The 21,711-nt window shown below is 32.8% G+C and overlaps 1 protein-coding gene across 1 annotated transcript; it reads left to right on the top strand.

Moving 5' to 3' along the window:
• The first annotated feature begins 7,682 nt into the window (after positions 1-7,682).
• LOC115979231 (putative calcium-binding protein CML19) lies at positions 7,683-8,632 on the top strand. Its single transcript, XM_031101212.1, has one exon. The coding sequence runs from the start codon at positions 7,842-7,844 to the stop codon at positions 8,265-8,267; it is 426 nt and encodes a 141-aa protein (XP_030957072.1). The 5' UTR covers positions 7,683-7,841; the 3' UTR covers positions 8,268-8,632.
• Positions 8,633-21,711: the final 13,079 nt, after the last annotated feature.

The raw sequence follows: 21,711 nt of genomic DNA, 5'->3' as shown, positions 1-21,711 counted from the left end.
GAACATAAATATTTTAAAAGATGAGAAAGGAGAAATAGGCAGAAAGGAGAAGTAGAAAGGTGGATGGGAGAAGATAAAGGTGAAAGAAGATAAGGTTAAGGGTGGAAGAAACGTGTGGTAGAGGAAAAAAAAAAGAGAATTAAAAAAAAAAAAAAAAGTAAAAGATGGTTTGAGTGGGATATGTGTCCATGCAAGGAATTTTACAAAATAAAAATTACAAATTGCGTTACAACATAACAAATTATCACAACATTTTCACAACAGTTAAGGTATCAAATCTTTCATATGTCAAAATAAAATCAAATAAATTAATAAAATATTAGACTAAGATTGACCACAACTAAAACAAAAAAAGTGGTGAAAATATTGTCACATTTTATTGTATCTCCAAACTTTTTAAATTAGTACTATTTTTCTTTAGAAAAAAAATAGTGCTATTTACACAATATTTTTATAACAATTTCATAATAAAGTTTACGCAATAAGTTGTTATTGGTTCTCATTTGGATCTATTAGTGATGTTAATATTTTTTTATCTACCATTAGCAGAAAAGAAAAACTAATGAAAACTAATGAAAAAAAGATAGGAAGATCCAATAAGAAATTAAAAGATGAAAAAAGAAGATGAAGATTTGTAACCAAACAAATAAGGAAGAATAAGTGAACATAAATTCACAAGTGCATTAGAGGGAGTTCAAGTCTTAAATTTTCTTCTTCAACTCTTTACCCTTTATTTATTCTACTATACAAGGTTAGGGGTGAGCAACCAACTAGCCGATCTGCCAAAACCGATCTAATTCAACCTAACCCATCGGGTTGGGTCAGTTTTTAGAGGTTGGTGGGTCAAAAAATTTGCCTAGCCCAACCCACCTATATTTAATATATATTTAAAAAATATATTATATAATTTTATTATTTATTCTTTTGTTTATCAACCGAGTTAGGATAGAGCTATATGATATCCTACTAACTTTGAAGCACTAATAAAATATTTTGTGTTAGTTTGGTGGTATGCTCAGGTTTATTAGGTTATAAATTTGCTTTTATTTGTATTGGTGTTGTTTGAATGCTCAATTAATTTTTTTTTTTAATTCCAACCCGATTTAGGTGGGCTAGGTTGGGTTAGATCTTTTTTCGACCTAACTATGGTGGGTCGAATTGAAAATACTCCTCAGTCCAACCCATTGACACCCCTATACGAGGCAATGGTAGTAAGACATGAGATAGTAGGGATTGAAGTAAAATTTTAATTTTGATTGAATTGTTTATGCTATGGATACACCAAAAAGAAAAAAGCTAAAACAATAACAAATACTAATAAGTTGTCAAAGTTGATACTTTAAAGGCCAATAACATTCACTTGATACTTTAGGGACTAAAGCACTGGTTGATAAATATTAGGGACTAACAATGTAATATCAGCATGAATCAAAGTTTAGGTCTGAATCCCTCATAAATGGGCAATTTAAGCATGATTTAAATTTCTTCAAGAATATTCAATTTAAATTAGTATTTATTGAATCCCTTATAAAAATTTAGGTAAATTCATTATTAAAAAAAAAAAAAAAAAGTAGGAAGAAGTGTTTTAGCACAATGACATAATATTGAAAATGATAATGTGAATATTCACTAGCATAATATTGTCAAAATGGAAATGTAAAACCCAAAAAAAGAAAAAAAAAAAAGAAAGAAAGACAAGAGAAGCGTCAAAATTAACAAAGGCATTATATTGTCATGGAGAAGCATTTTAAGTCCAATGACATAATATTGTCAAAATTAACAAACACAATATTGCCATATTTTTTTCCTTTTACTCTTAAGAGTTTATGCCTAACATTTCAAAGAAAATATTGGATTCAATCCCATTTCACTTGAAGTACTTTTTTTTTTTCTTTTTTTTCACACCATTTGAGGAAGTACAATTATCTTTCTTTGGACATGTTGAGATGTTATGGCCAACACGCTTGCAAAGGCCACAGGACTTCTTTTTATTTCCTAATTCTTTTCTACCTTTCATTTGTTTTTGCTTCGAGCAACCTTTTGTCTTTGAGGGTGGAGGACAATTAATGAAGCAATCTCCATCAATCATATCATTTAGCATCGACCATATTTTCCTTGTCCACTAAATTTTCATCATCCACCAATAGCAATTCTTTTTCACTTAATGATGCTTCATGACACCAACGTGGTGGTAAGTACAAGGATGGAATTTGGTAACAATCTTTATGAAGGAATATACTAAGTATGTGACGACAAAGTATACCCCAAAATTCAAAATTCTTGCAACTACAATATGTCATCTTACCATCCCATGATACTTTGTGCCTTTGACTAGTTTCATCTTTATAATATTGTAGAATAAATTCAATACCATTTTCTTAAAGCACCAAATATTATGTTGCTCTCCCAAACTCCTCTTGAAAAATCTTGAAAGCATAGGGGGTTGTTTGGCATTTTTGTTTAAAGAATAGTTTTCAATGTTTAAACAATAATAACACTTTTGACACGTATTTCTATAACACTTAAATACGTATTTTCACAATACTGAAAATTGAACAACAATACTTAAACACTACTACAAAATGGGCCTTAAAGTGTCAAAACACTATGTGCTTGGTCTTCTAATGGTGACATTGATCTTAAAGAAGAACCTCTATATGTTTCCAACATCGTATCATGTGATTGTGTTTGCTCAATATCTTCAATGGCAAGATCAACCAAAAATTCCAAATAGTAAAATAAATTAAAAAAATTTGTATGACACATGAAGACTACAAATATTAACAAATAAAGAAAATTATATAACAAAAGAAATCAATGGTAAATAATGACTTACTTGTTTGATGAGTTGGATCAAATTTGTGTAAAAACTAACAAACCGTTTAATAAATGCATTTATACTTTCCAATCTTCTGGTTGTTGTCATTCCACCAAAACAATGCCCACCAAGGTAACATGGTATCCAAAAGTGCTTGATTTGATATAAACCAATTACATGTTTGTTAGAGAGCATGTCATATTTTGTCATAACTTGAAGCCATTGATCGTCAAACTCTTCACTTAACCCTAACTTATATAACTTATAGAAGTCCATGCACCGATTTGAATATTGAGTACGAAGAATTGACGTAAACCAACCTCTAAATTTAGCAGTAATATGCCATATACAAAAGGCATCCTTTGTAGCCGGTAATTCTTTTGATATTGCGTTTGTAATCCATAGATCTTGGTTCGTCAAAATTTCCTTGGGTTACTTCTTCATTAAGCATGCAAAAGTTTGCTAATCAAATACAAATTTACTAAAGATGAAAATATTTCAAAGGATATACGTTATTATTCTACTAATTAATCAAATAAAATTTAAAAAATAATTGTACAAATATATAAGACAAAGAATGTACCTTCATTTACCATCGAAAGGCACTTGTTGTTTCATTTTAAAGAAGTGCACAACCAAAGAGAATTGTCTTTCCATGATTATTGACACTAACAAAAATACCAAAAGACATATCATAAGCATTCCTCTTAGTAATTTTGTAAAATTGTAGGAGATCCATGACATCATTCTTTGCATTCTTCCTCCTCATTTTCATATAAAGATTATGAATATGCCTTTGAAAAAATGGAATTTGTCCATGTTTCAAATGCTTCTTAAGTTCCATGACACACATTACCTCTCTAATTGAAAGTCCAGCTTCTTTCAAGAAGAAAATGCATTTTTCATCATCTATAGTGGTAACTTGATTGGCTGGAAGAAATCGCACTTCTAAAGGGGAGAACAAATCATAATTGTGGTCTGCAACTGTAACGACCCAAGGAAAAACTCTAGTCACATCTGCGCTATACCTCAAAAGGACTAATCACAATTGAGGCTCCTTATAGTTGTTAATAAAGCCCAGATCTACCCAGTAATTACCCGATGTGGGACTCATCACACACCCACACACACATCACATAATCAATCAAATTGGGGTATCACAACAACAAATTTAGTGACATGCCATTCTCGAGGAAAAATATCAAATGACTTTCGCAAAATGATACTTAGATGAGCTTTACATCCACATTTTAAAGACTTCCTATTTCGTTGCTCCTTAGATGGATCCATTATTTTTAGTGGTTGTTTACCTTGTCGATGACAAAAGAAATCACATCTTACTTTTTTTTTTTTCTCAGTACGACCTTTTCGCATTGTAAAACCATATCAATTTGCATAATTTTTATAGAAAATGAAAGCTTCTTCTTCACTAGGAAAACATTGACCAACAAAAGGCCTATTGAATTTATATTTTCATGTTCTTCAATAACTCCCATTTCATCTATTGGACATTCATTACAATAAATTATTTCATCTCCATAAGTATTATTATTTTTTCCATCATTTGGAAGCTCAGTTAATTCAACACAATTCTTTGAAACACTTCCTTGAACCTTACTTGCAATCAAATCATCATCAACTTGTGCTATATTAAAACAAAAATTAAAAAAACAATCAACATCATATTATATGATATATGAATTATATATTACAAATAAAATGAAAATAATAATACATTCTTGAGACAATTCATTTAAGTCAAAACAAATTGAAGAGTTTCACTTGCATCTGCATTGTCATCCATTGGTGCTATATTAAAACAAGAGTTTAAAATATAAACATCATATTCTATGATAAATGAAATGTAAATTTACAAATAAAATAAAATTATAAAACATTCTTGAAGGGGTTCATTTATTAAGTCAAAACAATTTTTTGGAGTAAAGTAATGAGTCTCACTTACAACTACATTCCCATCTATTAGTGCTATAACACATGTATTAGAAATAAGAATTAACATCATATTAATTTTGGTGCTATATTAAAATAAGAGTTTAAAAATATTCTATGATAAATGAAATATAAATCACTAATAAAATAAAACTAGTCGCTAACCCGTGCGATGCACGGGAAACCTATTGACTATGAAAAAAAAAATCCAACAATGAAAGAAGAATTTAAATTATCATTTATGCAATGTTGTTAACAGTGCCAAACAGCCTTAAAAATAAACTTATAGATCATAAAAATATAATTATAAATTAATATAGTATTGATAACACTACACCCGAACTTTAATATGTTTAATATAGAACTCTTGATCTAACTTCAAAATAAATTCTACAGAATAGGAATATATTTTTTTAAATCAAGTTAAGAAAATAGAAAAACTATTAAATTCATGAAAGCAATCTTAGAAGAAAGTGAACAAATAACAATGCTATTTACATTCAATGACACATATTGAGAGTATATAGGAACAATAACGAAACAACTCAAACTTGTGAGCTACTATGAGTAAAAAGAAAAAAGAAAAACCCTTGTGTAGTAGCCTCAATTGATGGCTATTACATACTGGATCTATTTCAACTGAGTTTCAATTCAAGTGTTTATCTAAAATTTTAAGATTTTCATCAATCTTTGGATTGAATTTTTGCATAACTTGGTTAATTGTATAGTCACTCTATTTCCACCCTTAGACACCACAGTAAACACACAACTATGATTAAGTTGTCACAAAAGGTTTTATTTTATTTTTTATTTTTTTATATTCTTTTTCAATTCACCAATCTATGAAGTTTTTGGGGTTAAGGTGAAAATTCTAGAGAAATCAACAAATAGTCAAAGGCTTCGATTATATTGTACAGTCACACTATTTCCACCAAAGTTTTAAATTCCGTTTTAAAGGTTGTTCCGAATTAGCTACTGGAACGGAATATTTTGGTATCAGTGTGTGTCGATGCACCATTTCAGGATAACGCACCAAGTATATATTTAAATATATATATATATATATATATATAAAATAAAATTATTATTATTATTTATTATTATTAAGCTAAAGTTTTTAAATTGATTTCTTCAAAAAAAAAAAGTTTAAAAAACGATTATATATAAAATTCTATCCTGGAAACTTTTCAAAAATTCATCATTCCCAAGCACGTGACTCATTGCCTCATATATCCTCAGCCACTACCCTTCTTCCTTTCTTATTTTTACTTTTTCGTTATCACAAAACCTTTTCAAACTCTCTCCTCATCTTTTTTCACTTTCCTTTAATTTAGAGTCTTTAGCCAGAACTCTAACCTTCTCGCCAAATCACAATAGTGTTGAGTACCTCATAACAATCAGACCTACTCATTCCCCATGATCAACTGAGATCAAGTACACGTAATCGAGCAAACAGCAAATAAGGCTAGCTTTTTATTTTGGCCTGGAAAGTGTATTTCAGCCAAAATGCCGAAATTTCAGATTTTTTTTTCTCTCTTAGAAGATGTGGGTGGTTTTGGTTTGTATTGGGCTTGTGGTATAAAGGGAGATGGGAATGAAAGGGAGCAGAAAGGTCGATCAGGACAGATGAGTGGTGGGGGAACGACAGAGAGCTATATTGGGTTTGGATGTGAATCTGCGTTTTATAGGAAGGAGAAAGCCATATTGGGTTTGGCTGTGGATCTGCGTTTTGGAGGAAGAGAAGGCAGAGCATCATGAAAGGGAAAGGCAGAGCATCGGGTTGCATCGGGTTTTAGAAAAGTTTTATTACGTTTTTTGTTTTTTGTTCTTTTTAAATTGTGCTGATGAGGAAAATTGTGGGAGCTTCAAAAGTTTCAGTTTTATATATATATATATATATATATATATATATATATATATTATAATACCTTCTTAAAGTGGTTCATTTAAGTCAAAGCAATCTTTTGGAGCAAAGTATTGAGTCTCACTTGCAACTACATCCTTATCCATTAGTGTTACAATATACATGTATCAAAAATAGAAATTAACATAATATTAATTTTAACCTATTTTTATAAAACAACTATGAATCAAATAAAATACAATAGTGGTACTTTGTTTAATTATTTCTCAATTCTTCATTGACATTTCTTCATCCCTTCTTTTCTTTGATATTGGCAAAGGGGAAGATTGAGTTTGATATTGGTAAAGTAAAAGAAAGTGAATAGTAAAATATTGATAAAATAAGATTTGATGGAAAATAAAAAAATGAAAGGGTGGAAAATGTATTAAAAAGACAATTTTGTCCAAATTTTTATTGCCAGTTGTGTGATGTTTTTTTCTCTTATTTACTCAATTTTTTGTTAATGTGAGACCCACATTAACAAACTTTAACAAAAACCATACGGTGCGAATCCAAATCTTCTGTCCCACTTTTCCTGCTCCACTCGATACTCCACCAATAAAAGCTTGCCACGTGTTAACATAATTAATTAAATATTATAATTATTGACTTATTAATATTACCATTATTAATTAATGATAGTATTTAATTAATTATGTTAACACGTGGTAAGTTTTTATTGGTGGAGTATCGAGTGGAGCAGAAAAAGTGAGACAGAAGATTTGGACTCGGTGCGGTGCTTGTTAACGTTTGCCATTAATTAATACATTTTCAAGATTGTTGAGAAAAGTTGAAAACTAAAAGGCTCGCACTTTCTTGCCTATTTCTTCCGAAGACTATCCCCCAAGGTAATAACTCCTTAAAAAGGAGGAAAAAAGAAGAAGAAAGCACGTACGAGTTGTTTTCATTTTCCGAGAACTTTCAGATTAGGCTCAACGAACTACGTGTCTGCCAAAAGTATAAATCGAGGTCTCATAACTCAGCCTTACAGCCAACTCTTATTCACAGTCGTCTAGTAAATATACTTTTGCCAGTTTATAGCCTTGGTCTTCATAGCTAGCCACGAATATTAAGCTGCTTATTTTCGTGGAACTACATTGAATACTTTCTCAAATCTCCCCTTGAACTCTTTGTTTATATAATCTTATTTCAGTTGTCGTCGAATTAACCATGAACAAATGCAGTGCATACAACCGTGTATTCCAACATTTTGATGAAGACAAAGATGGTAAAATCTCAGCCCTGGAACTGTGTCGTTGCATTGAATCAATAGGTGGCGGGTTGCTGATGGAAGAGGCTGAGACAGTGATTGAATCCTTGGACTCAGATGGAGATGGGTTGCTGGGGTCGGAGGATTTTGTTGGTTTAATGGAAAGTGGGAGTGAAGAAGAGAAAATAAAGGACTTGAGAGAAGCCTTTGAGATGTATGACACAGATGGAGCCGAATGCATCACACCAAAGAGTCTGAAGAGTATGCTTAGCCGACTTGGCGAGTCAAGAGCCCTTGAAGAATGTGTTGTTATGATTAACCAGTTTGATCTTGATGGCAATGGGGTGCTTAATTTTGAAGAGTTCAAGGACATGATGATACATTGAGTCATGTGCCGCGTAGATTTTTTTTTGGGAAATTTAAGAAGTATGTAGTTGAGTAACAAACCTCTTTTTAGTGTTGAATAGTGTGGTGTGATATTTTTATGTCCTTTGTCAAAATAATACCATTTAATGTATTTTTGGGCCTTGTAACAACCCTATACCTCTCATGCCTTAACGCTTTCCTAGCATCACGGGCCTAACAGTTCAATTATGGGAATTCACTTTACGACGAGGGTGGCACCAACGGAGACAAGAAGACACAGAAGAGTAAAAAATTAAAGATTCAGAGAGGAAAAGATAGAGTAGAAAGAACACAACACAACTATCACCTGCTAGAAACAGATGGCTCTGATACCATAAGGGGGGAGGGGTGGAAGTGCACAATATATATATATATTAAAAGCTTTTTTTTACAATGTGAATGTTGGGTTATTTTATCTTTTTTAGTTGGCAATGTGATTGGCGATTTCATCTAAAAAAATTGCACTTTCTAATTAAAATTTGACATTAGTAATAGAATAGTAGAATGACAAAAAACTGGGTGTAAATACTTGTAGATTTTGTGACGGGTGTAAAAAATTGTACTTCTTACTTCATGTGACCGAAGCCTTGTAGATTTTGCGTCTCCCATCACATGTATCGTTCAATAATCTGTAACAGAGCTTCTAGTACTAATTCAAAAAGTAGCTCCTTGCAAAGACAAACATATCGGCAATGATAAGTAAAAATTGTAGTTTTTGAGAAAATGGTTTTAAGATGGAAGATAATTTTGTTGATTGCATTGTAGGGGACACAATTATACTTTAGATGAAAGATAATTTGTGAAAGTCTAGCATGGGTGATCACCCTAGGGGTTTGTGAATCTTCTGTTTTCCTCTATTTGGGGTCTCCTGGGGCTTACTGTATAGTTCGTATGTCAGATGTTTTATTCTTGGCTATTTATCCATTTTTCTTATATTATGTATGATTATTTTTGTTATTTTCATGAAGAAACTGGCGTCTTCACCATTATCTTAAGATACCCATTCATTGTGCCATGGGTCATTTTTGTTTAGGATTTTCTCTTGCTTGCTCGGGTTGTGCGTAAATTGGGAGTATTACAAAGTTTATTACAATTTTGCATCACACTGTTATAGTTCTTTCATTTTAAAGCTTATAGATTGATAGGCCAAAAATGTATTGACCTCTTGTGATTAAATTAATTGATTAATTAGCCAAGTTTATTAATTAATCAAATTAACATGCAAAGCGTGCGGTAGCATAAACAAATCACCAATTAAACTAAGTATGCAGCGGAAAATAAATTGACACAGTGTTATGTTTAAGAATGGGGAAAACCTACACGGCAAAAATCCCACGAGGTGATTTTCAGGTTACCACTCCCGAAATTCCATTATTATCACAACAAGCGGTTACAAATAAAGGAATCTCAATACCTTATACCAACCTACATTTGAACCCTTACCCCAATACCCAATTGGACTTGTTCTGTAGTGACAATTTCTCCTTTTGATGCATGGTTCCCAAGTACGTGACTAACCAGTTGCGCGGATCCCAGTACGCGACTTCAATCACCAACTAGAGAAGGTTGTTGGCTGCAAAATTTTTCAGTTCATCTACACGATGAAGATCAAGAAGATGCTTGGTCACAAAACCCTACGGTGCATAAAACACAGCAACTTCTTCAGAAGAGATGAACTAGGGCAAAACTTCGTCTCCGGTCACAATTTGCTTGAACAGACTTTTCTCAAAGCTTGTGCAACTGGTGAACTCTTTGACAGCCCTTAAAATAATCCTTTTATATATCTAGGGTTAGGAGAAAAGAAGTTCTAAAGACACATTCACGAATTCCAAGAAAACAAATCAGAATTTCTGATTCTTTCATAAACCTCGATAGATAGGAGGTGTCGAGTAGTTGTCGAGCAGGTGTCAAGCACACGGGTTGAACAACTTCTTAAACCTCGACACATGCTAGCTGTTGAGTTTTAATGAACTTGCACTTTTCAGCTTGTTTCTTGGACAAACTTGATGACTTCAACACTTGATCTTGAAACACAGTTTCTTGAAGTATTAAAAACACCTAGATCTACCCAATTACAAGTAAAGTACGTTTTGTCAAAGGATTAGCCAATTACATAAAATAGTGACATATGTTCCTAATAAGTGAATCACATATGTCCTAACATAGATTTGGCTGTTTCAAATAGTTTCTAAAGGTTCCATCAAATGTGAATTCTTTCATTATATTGCTATCAATAGTGAATTTTTTCATTCCTCTCTTCCAAATTCTATTAGATAAACGGTGTTCTTTGTATATATTGATTATATTAGTTGGGTTTACACAATATATATGTTTATACATGTTTTGAATTATAAAAAAAATTGTGCATACCAAACACCAAAAAACGTTCCAAGCTCATTTTCAAGGTCATTATACCAAATACTGGAAAATGAGATAGTTCTCTAGAAAATATTTTTTAGAAAATGACCAATTTTCCATAAAACATTAATGCTGAAAAAAATAGAGCATTAGTAAAACAACAAACTCAACTCTAGAGTTGTAGTGGTTTCTAACTTGAACTATGACTGCTTTTGGGAAATTTAGTGTCACTGCTTGCACAAAAAAAAAACCCAAGTGTTGACATGAGCTTTAATAATTAGCACATTGTGTTGATCCCAGTTTTCATGAGTGTATTTGAGATTAAGTCCAAATCTCATAGGGAGTGGCCCCACCCCCCACACTCACATAGGTGAAATTTTTCAACGGTGCTCATGTAATTCTGACACTTAACTCATATGAGCTACAAAGCTTATTAAGAGTTTAATCGACCTCTCCTACATTAATTACAAGATAAATGCGCTTACACCATAAGGATGAAAAATCATAAAATTAATTACAAATAAATAATTAAAATATATAAATAGTACATTTCTTACGACCATCACATGGTTTGTTTTTCTCATTGAACCCAGTTCTTAGGATCTTTGGTCCTTGGGTTGGGTATCCTCATACATAGCTCATGAATCTATGGACTTTAGTCCCATCCCTGTCAATGTATTCTTGACCCTAAGGGCTTCTTGGTAAATGGATTTGTAAGAATATCACAAGATTTGATATAATCCATAGTTATGATGCCACTACTTAAATAAGAATGCACAATGCTATGTTTTTTTTCTTATAGGTTTGGATTTACCGTTGTAATAACGGTTTTAATTCCATCGATTGTGGGCTATCACAATGTATTAATATGGGTGGAATTAGCTTTTCCCAAAGTGGAATCTCATAAGACAAATCTCTAAGCCAATATGCATCTTCACTAGCTGAAACTAAGGGTTCGTTTGGTTGGGGAGATGGAAAAGTGGGAGATAGAAAATGGGGAGAAGATGAGAAAATTGGAGGATAAAAAAAAATTTAGGTTATGTTTGGTAACAGCTTTTGTTTTCTATTTTCAAAAACTTGTTTTTGGGAATATAAAGAAAAAACAATTTTCATGTATTTTTGAAATCGAAAACATGTTTTGTAAGTTGAAATTAAAAAAATAGTTTTTTAAAGAAAAAATCAAAAATACTAAAAGATATTGTTATTTGGATTTGAACTCTAATGCTAACTCATTAAATGAGACAGATTTATCAAATTAAATGCGTGTTTTCATTGACTTTTGAAAATTAGAAACTGAAAACAGGTTTTGCATGTTTTCAGTTTCTTTCACAAATTGAGTTTTGAAAACAATTTTTGTTTTTTGTCCATTTTGGGTTGCCAAACAAGTTTTTTAGTCTCAAAAATAGAAAAAAAAAAAAATTTCAAAACAAAAAATAAGAATAAAAAGTAGTTACCAAACATACCCTTAGTTTCTGTCATTTGTATTTGGTTGGAATGGTGTAAAAGTGGAGGGATGGAAAACTTTTTGTTTGGTTGAGAAGAAAAAATTGAAGAAAGCTTTTTGGGGAAATTACACTTGGCTCACTTGTAGTTTACCTAAAAAACACTTTTGCCTACCTGTGGTTTAAAAATTAACACTTTGCCCACCTGAAGTTAGTTTCGTTTGTCTCCCGTTACCCCACCTCTGTTAAAAATAGGGGTAAATTTGTATTTTTGTTACCCTTTTATGCCTCTCTTTTCTCAAAACATAAAAAAACTAAAAAAATCAAGGAAAAAGAAGATCTAAATACTATAATCTCTCTTTCACACATACATCATTTGATTCTCTTTTTAACGTTTCAATTATACATAATGTCACTTTATTATGCTTTTTGTTTGATCTTTAACTGAGGGTTCAAATGAATACGTATGAGGAATTTGTCACAAGTTTCAAATGTATAGTGGGTTTTCTCTCAACTACGCTCATCAAAAGCTTCTAATGCACACTACAACTTGGTGTTTCCAGTGCGAGTGACAATATGCTCTACCTGCCAGTTACTATTTCTTAACATATTTTCATTTTTCCACTTCCTCTTCTATTTGCCTTTCTAGTCTTTGCTCTTGTGAACACAATAGGGAGTCGCCACCTAGTTTTGGCAATGGTCTAGGAACCATATATATAGCGTCCTCTCAATAAAGGACCTTTTGATTTTACTACTAGAGATATGGGTTTGGAGTTAAGGTATGGTCTTATGAAAGTCTTAGGCACCCAAAACTGGCCAACCCTAAGGTTGGCTTCCCTTCATTGTGTCTTATGTCTTAATTCTATTAAAGGCACACCCAATATTGTATCTATTCTCACACACACACTAGCATACATTTAACAATCAACATGAAATCAATCATCCCTAACCATACATCTATCATGGCATCTCCTAACATTCATCTAGCATACATGTCATATCATCATGGCATCTCATCACACCATAAACCTTAATCATGCTCCTATCTCACATCATACATCTAGCATACATGTTAACCAAACCTAGCATTCATCTAACATGGTATAACATAAACCCTAGCATACATCTAGTATCATGTCATCTAGTTGTATGCATATGCATAATTCGAGCTTGCATACGCATGCAAGAAGCACGCACACGTAGACAAGCCCTAAACCTTAACCTAGAAATAGAAAATGACTTAAAAGCTTAAATCTAACATCCTATCATGCTCAAAACAAAGGAAAAACATAACCTTAATCTAAACAAACATGTTTTAGCATAAACAAAGCAAAAAGAAGAAGATCAAAAACATAATTAAAAGCAGAAATAAAAGAGAAAGCTTAAAAAGAATACCTCAAAGCAAAAGCTCTTAGGCTTGATTTTTGACCGTTCCTTTCAGTCAAATCTATTCACAAATCAATAAAAATGCGATTAGTAATATTAAAATTCAAAGATCAAGGCCAGAAAATGTCCTAATCAAATAAAATTAACTTGAGGATGTTGTGTGAAAAATTCTCTCTTTGATTCACTATTTCTAGTGAACCTTAGTGTTTTCCTGTGAGATTTCTATGTGTTTTGAAAAGGTATCATGTATGGCTATTTATATTGTGAAAATGGGGGTTTGGAACGGCTCCCAAACAATGTGGGATTCATTCCAAACATCAGTCTTTAATGCAAAAAACTGCCTTTCATAGGTTTCTGAGACCCTACCCACGTACATAGGCTTGCGCCTACGTACGCAGGCTTTAAGGCTGCATACGTAGGTTCATTCCCGCGTACGCACGCCAAAGGTTTCCTTTGGCCTTTATTTTCCAAAAATAAATTTTTTGCTCATTAAAAAGTTATATTTTCCATTTTAACATCTCTCAAGTCAATTTGTGATCTGATTGGGCCCTAATCCGACCTTGGGTCTTATAATTTCGGCATCATTGGGGAACAGAGACCCGAGTCGTAAGGGTACAAAATACAGTGTCTACAACCCTCTCTTTTGTTTCGATTATTTAGTATAAATGATCAAATTCTACAATTTGTCAACAAGACGACAATGGTTGTGTGCTTGTCTTAAGTGGTAAAAAGCAGAATTTTCTTGTGACAAATGATCATAAGCGTTCATTTGAACCCTCAATTAAAGATCAAACAATAAGCATAATAAAGTGACATTATGCAGAATTGAAACATTAAAAAGAGAATCAATTGATGTATGTGTGAGAGAGAGATTATAACTATTAGATCTTCCTTTCTCTTGATTTTTTAGTTTTTTACGTTTTGAGAGAAGAGAGACATAATAAGGTAACAAAAATACAAATTTACCCCTATTTTTAACAGAGGTCGGTAACGGGAGACAAACGGAACTAACCTTAGGTGGGTAAAGTGCCAGTTTTTAAACCACAGATAGGCAAAATGTTTTTCGGGCAAACCACAGGTGGGCAAAGTGTAATTTTCCCAAATTTTTTGTTCTGTTCATCTTCGGTACACTGCTATTTCATCGCCTCCATCTCGGCAGTCTTGGACGTGACCACACTTAAGGCCTCGGTAACCTTGAGATTGACCTCCTCAACCCTTTTCACAAGGGTCTCCACCTTCTTCTCTACCATAGCTTGAGCTATTTTAAGACGGTGGATCAAGTCTGCCAGACTTTGGAGTTCGCTTTTGAAGTGCTGCCTCAAGGCAACCCCCTTCTCTAGGTCCTTGGCTACCTTTTTCAAACGAGCCTCCAATACTTGAGTTCACTGGCTAGTCTGCAGGAGAATCAAAGGAAACATCAATATTAAAAGCGAAAAGAGATGTGACAAAAATATATAAGTACAAAATGTGAAACTCCTTACCACATGTGGACACAACGGAGGAGTCGCCACTTAGTTTTGCAATGGCCTAGGAACTATGAATATAGCGTCCTTTCGAGGAAGGACCATTGATCTTACTACCAGATATATGGGTTCGGAGTTTAGGTACATTCTTGGGAGGGTGTTAGGCATCCAAGACCGCCCAACCATAAGGTTGGCCTCCCATCATTGTGTCTTACGTCTTAAACTCGTTAAAATCATGTTCAACACTTATGTCCTAAACTCACACACACACACTAGCATACATCTAAGTATACAACATGGCATCATTATCCTAAAACCCATACATATCCATCCATAAAGCCTAAGAAACCAAACCACACATATACAACCCTAGCATTCATCTAACATGTGGAAACCCTATCATGTCATATATAAGGCAGCAACTGAATCATAGCAGCAAGTACATCATTTAACAATTAAACACAAAACACAAAATGCAACACAACAACACATGTACATCTTCATCAAACAAAACATAACAACACATATGTATGTTCATGTGAATGCATGACTTACTTTTACTCACCTTGCAGCAACTCAACACCTATGGCATTATGCATGGGCATGTGAATGCATGTTCATTGTATCTAACTAAGAAACAAGAGATGAAACCCTAATCTAGCATATCAAAGGTAAATAACAATAAAACATGTAAAACAGAGGCATCAAATACACATATACATAAAAAGAAACTTAAACAGGAACATGTGAGATAAGAAAATAAAATGAGATAGAAGCAGAAGACTAAACTAGGGTTTTTGGGTAGCGGCCTGCATACTCATACCGAAGGCTGCGTACGCAGGCCAAGCACCTGCATACGTAGAAGGAGGCCCATGTACACATGCATAAGGCATGCGTGCACAGATCTGCTCGAAACCCTATCCCAAAAATAGCAAAGTAGAAAAACAAAGCACAAATAAAAACCCTAATTTTAACAACCAAACATGCTCAGGATATAAAAACCATAAAACTAACCTAAACAAACATATATAAACATAAATAAGACAAACAAACCAAAATTAAAACTGAAAAGAAAGATTTAGACTCAATGCCTCAAATGAGAAGCTTTATAAGCTCATTTTAACCGTTCCTCTCAGTCAAATCTATCACAATTCAATAAAAATGTAATTAGCAACGTTAAACTAAAATGATTGGGTCCAAAAAAGATCCCAATAAAACAAAACTGACTTAAGGGTGTTTTATAAAAAACTCTATTTTGATTCACTATTTTCTAGTGAATCTTGTATTTTTCCCATGGGATTTCTATGTCCTTTGAAAATATACCATGTAAGACTTATTATAATGGAAAAAAATGGGGTTTGGAACGGGTCCCAGACGGTGTGATATTCATTCCAAACCTTAGCCATTATTGCAGAAAATTTGCATTTTTTATGTCTCTAAAACCATAGTTGCATACACAGGAGTGTGCCTGCGTACGCAAGAGTGTGCCTTTGGCCCACGTACATAGGCTACTACCCACATACGTGGGCCGAGGGCCACTTTGGTCATTTTATTTTCAAAAATAGATTTGTGCTCATTTAAAAGGTTATATTTTCCATTTTAACACTCGTCAAGTCAATTTGATATCCGATTGGGCTCTAAACTAGCATTAAGCCTTAGAGTTTGGGACGCAACCACGTTGGACGGGATGAGTAGAGCTTTGCCAAGGCTATCTGCAATCCAACCCTTGTCACCTTTCCTCCACTAGCATGTGCCTTCGATGGAAGGGAGTGGGCGGCCGCATAAAAGGCTGTTGTGCACCCTAAACTTATGGGTGTATAGAAAAGGGGGATGAGGGAGAGCTAAATCACCTTGCCCTTCTTGCTTAGGAGTCACAACCCAAGATCCCTCTGATAGGGTCCAAACAATGGTAGTTAGGGGTGGTCGGCTTCCCTAGCCTAACTCAATCTGCTGACTCTTGTTGCGTTGAGTGATAGTGGGTGTGACCACTACGGTTGTTGGAGTGGTGGGGGATGGCAATTGCCTCGATTCACCATGAGGGGCTGCCACGAAATCATCAACTATAAGGGTTCAATGCTGAACCATCTCGTCAATCTCGGATCCTCCTTCACCCTTAAATTTTTCATCCTCTGGGTTCAAATCGGCTATGCTGTCCAAGAAAGGGGAGGAGAATCACTTCTTCATCAATGAGGTACGGCCTGTCTGGCTTTGTACATTTGTGTGTTCTGCAGAAACCCCTTCATTTTGACGTTGATGTAAGAAAGGAGAGAATGCTTGGCCTTTATAGGGTCCCAAGCGAATTGAAAGCCTCGTAGGAAGGGATGTATCCAAGGACGAGGTGGGATGCTCAAAGTTGGCCGTTAGAGTGTAAACAAGAGACATTGTTCTATCTCTTGGATAGCAGTTACAAATACATTACATATAGGATCCCACAAAAAACTGAAATGCAAAAATGCAAAACTAAGACATAAAACACCACTTCTTTCTGTATACTCTCTCTTCCTCTCTTTGACAGTTATTTCCTGTGCATAGCTTTGAAACAACTCCATCAAACCACACATTACATTTGTTTTTTCTCTGTTCCAATTCTTCACATGATAAGGTTTTGAGGCAACAAACAATTGTAGAGAAAAATCTTGGTTGAGTCTAATTTTGTCTTTTGTAGAATTTGATGTTAGAATTAACTAAATACCATGCTACACGAAACCTTTTAAGGGAAAAAAGAAAAAGAAAAAGAAAACCCAAATCTTTTCTAGCTCTATTTCTTTTGCTCTCATTCACTTTGAAATTTTTGACACCGAATATGTCGAGCACTCTACCTCCAAGGTCGCCCTTAACTCCATTTCTAACTGTAGTCCTCTCACTCTTTAAAGTTTGGTTGGTGTCAATCTCGATTCATGGGTATTAAATTTTCAGGATTGACTTGAAGAATTTGGATCCTTTTCTGATGTTAGACAATTTTTCATGAATGAAAAATTCCAATTTGATCTTTTTCAAGTTTCAATTTTCTTTGATTGATATGGATTGCAGTGACTCCTTTTGGTGGATTTCTAGATCATCTACATAGAGTTTCCGCACTCATTGTTATTTTTTATGTTATTTGCATTCATTAATATTGATTCATTGTGTGTGATTAATTCGGTATATACTAATTTGAATTCTATTTTACAAGTTTTAAGACTATCAAATATATGTTACAGGTATACTTTGTCTCAAAGCTATTCAATTACTTGATTATTATCAGGTTTAATTGCAGAGAAATTGAAGTTGGGTTTTTTGGATTTTAGGGAGGCATTACTCATCAAGATTGTGCAGGCCATAAGGGTACAATTGGACCCTGTGATGTGCAGGTAAGACATATCAGTTGTTGTTGTTGACTTGCTGTTGATTAATATGAATTAGAAAATTTATGTCAGTGCTTTATTATATGAAACTTATTCCTCTTTGTTTCATATATATATATATATATATATATATATATTTTGTGTGCAGTTGATGATAGCAAGAAGAGGAATTATTCACCCTTAAATGCTTGCAAGAAGAGAACCCCAAAGGGATTACAGCTTTGGGTCAATTTATCCTCCAAAGACAAAATGTCAAAACTCTTCTTTTTGTTGAAGGGGTTCTTAAAAGTAGAAGTTCTCAAATTAATGATTCCATCAGAAGTTCATTCACTTGGGGTAAGTTTCTGTGTCTAAGCCTTTTTAAAGTGGTAGTATATTGTTCTGTCCCTGTAAACATCCATGACTTAGATTTGCTACCAGAAGAAGAAAAAAGCTTTAAGTGGATATTGTTTGGGTTGGTTAAAAGAATCATATTATAAATAAAATTTACTAGAAATATGTTCTAATGCTATAAGTTGAAGCCTGTTAGTCTATTCATATAATCGTTTCTATGTGATATTGTGATTAAGATGACTAATATTTTGGTAATTGATAAGTCTCAAAGCTATATAAGTTGTATTATATATTCTTTATAGGTCTTTATTGATTTTTTAAAGTTATAATTTTGTTTATATAGAACTGTTAGCATTTAGATGTATTTGTGTGTGGTTGTCTTTAGAATTAATAGATTATGGCTTTAGGAATTTATTTTTTGACCTAAGTAGCTTATAAATCTTGGGGCCTTGAAGCATATTCTATTATAGTTGCCACAAATCCATTATGTATGACCTATTATCTATGACTTTAAAAGAAAGGGTTTGTGAAAGGGTTTTTCTTGGCCCTGTTTGATGCTTTGTTAATGGGTATCATGACAACAATCTAAAATCTAATTCGCATGTACAAGTTAGAAAATTAAAGGATGATGAAATTAGATCAACATCATCCCAAAGAAGCCATGGATGAAGATTACTGTGAGTTTGACAATTAATAAACCCAGTAGCACAATCACATTTTTTAATTGATTCTTTTGAAGGGATGGACAAAAAACAATGGCGTTCTTAAGGTGACTAATATTTTGGTAATTAATAATTAATAGACCCAACAGCACATTCACATTTTTTTTATTGATCCATTTATATTATTTTGTGCAATTTTTGCAATGGATTTAATTTTTAGCTATGTACTAATTATAAGAAGTAGATATGTTATATAAGAATAAAAAATCTATCTCTAATCTGAATCCCATAGAAACTTACAAAGACAGACTTCTCAATTTGAGGTAGAGTTGGCTTCTTGATATGTACAATTAATAGATAGTTGATCATGAATTTATAAATATATAATGAGTGTTTTATCGAATTGATGGTTCTTTTTAGGTGTGTTTCCAACTTCTTCCAATTTCTTTTTGGTTTTTTCCCTCTAGTTTTACAGTATCTTCTAATATACTTTGCAAATTCTAGAATGGCAGTGCACATTTAGCTAGAAAAAGAAAAGTTATGCATATCACTTTTAAGTATTCTGCAATCACATGTTGTTGAATGCAAATTAAACTTGAAATGTCATATTTACAAGTTTGCACGTACCAAATTAAAATTTCATATTAAGCTTGCACATACTAACTTGATAACTCATATGCATATTAAATTAATTATCAGATGAATGAATACTCATGCATATTGGTAGTATCTGGGAAGAGTACTAAAGATTCATAATAATATCACTTGACTGCTTACTATTGTTATTGTCGATGTGTTGCTACTTTAAAGTAGTGAGAATGAGAATTTGAATTGTGCATGATGATCTATAGCACATTTGGGGTTTGATGGAAAGTTTAATAACGAAACACTTTGAAATGCATATCATTTATGCCAATGGTGTGAGACCACTCCATAAACATTTTCATGCATGATAGCTTAGTGATTGACTTTGTGTGGATTGTAAAAAGGATTTATGTCTAAGATAGATATGAAAGCATTTTTCTTAAACTCTTCGCTTTCTCTTTGCCCATTAAAAAATAAGTTTAGGGATACAAAACTTTTTTAAAGTATTAAATTCCTATTTTGCAGATTTTAATTTTGAAGTTAGACCAAAAGCTACACTTAGCAAGTTAAAAAAAGGGAACAAGAGCTTCATATTGGGAAACATATTCAATTCTAGGTTTTTACATTTGGCCTTAAGCGTGTGCTCAATGTCTGTTATATTCTTTTTCTTATTTGACATGGCAATGCTTTAGATGATGATTTTCAAGCCACATGATTTTATCTTTTGATTTTCAAGATGGGATTGATGGACCGTATGTAATTTTAAAGTTTTTAATGTTATCTTTAATGTGACTTACTAAATTCAACTGTGGATTAGTGAAACTAAAGAATATGATTTTTATTCTATTAAGTGGACATTTCATGTGGAGGTCTTTGTTATTTTCAAGGAAGTTAATTAGTTATTTTCATTTTCAAGGCATATAAGTTGAACTTTTGGGAGATCTAGGGTACCACGGAAAAGAAAGAACACTACTAGGGGCTTGAAAACAACTTTTCGTTGCTCTTTGGTACCATGATTTAACTTTTTCTTAAGGTGAAAAATAAGATTTCATCATACATAGATACAACTGTATACAGTAATGAAGATTTCCAACCATGAGAAATGGAAGCATACAAGCATAGACAATTTTTTTTTTTTTTTTGTATTTATTTTTATGTGAGTTTTTGCTATTATATTATTGCAATTTTAATGTGAAAATTGTTATATGAACCTACAGTATAACTAGGGCTAAGCATAGACCTGGCCAACCTGACCTGACCCGAATGGTCTTGGGTGGGTTGGATGAATGCTTGGGTTAGGTTCAGGTCAATCTCAGGTCCAACCTAACCCGACCGATCTTAAATTTAAAATATATAATAATAAAAAAGATCTTTTCCGTAACTTTCAATGCCAAATGTTGTTTTTATATATTGCTTTTATTTAAATTGTAATGGTCTTTTCTTGCAATATTTCCAAATATAATTTTTAGCATAATTTGATTTATTGTAGCATAATTTCTTAAATGATACTAATAGTGAAAATATTTTCCATCCAAATGAAGGTTAGAATGATGATACAATAATTGGACTTTACAAAAAAGGAATAACTCTAACAATAATATTTGTCATAGTGAAAGTCAAATTGTTGTTTAAAAAAGTTTTTATTTTGGTCCTAATTATACCAAGGATCTTATTTATTATTGGAAAGTATATTTTCAAACTACGCCCTAGTGCTGATGTAAACAAAAATGGTAAAATTTATTTCTCATTCAATGAGGATTGGGTCATGATGTACACAAGGAAAAAATTGTAAAAGTTTGTTGCCTAATCAAGAAATCATGACCATTAAGCTTATACGACAATAAATAAATTA

This window comes from Quercus lobata, chromosome 3, assembly GCF_001633185.2.
Source record: "Quercus lobata isolate SW786 chromosome 3, ValleyOak3.0 Primary Assembly, whole genome shotgun sequence".
Taxonomy (NCBI): Eukaryota; Viridiplantae; Streptophyta; class Magnoliopsida; order Fagales; family Fagaceae; genus Quercus; species Quercus lobata.
This window is presented reverse-complemented; position numbering and strand designations above follow the sequence as displayed.

Bases quoted from the DNA above. Each gene is read 5' to 3' on its own strand.
- LOC115979231 (XM_031101212.1), top strand. From the start codon at position 7,842: ATGAACAAATGCAGTGCATACAACCGTGTATTCCAACATTTTGATGAA.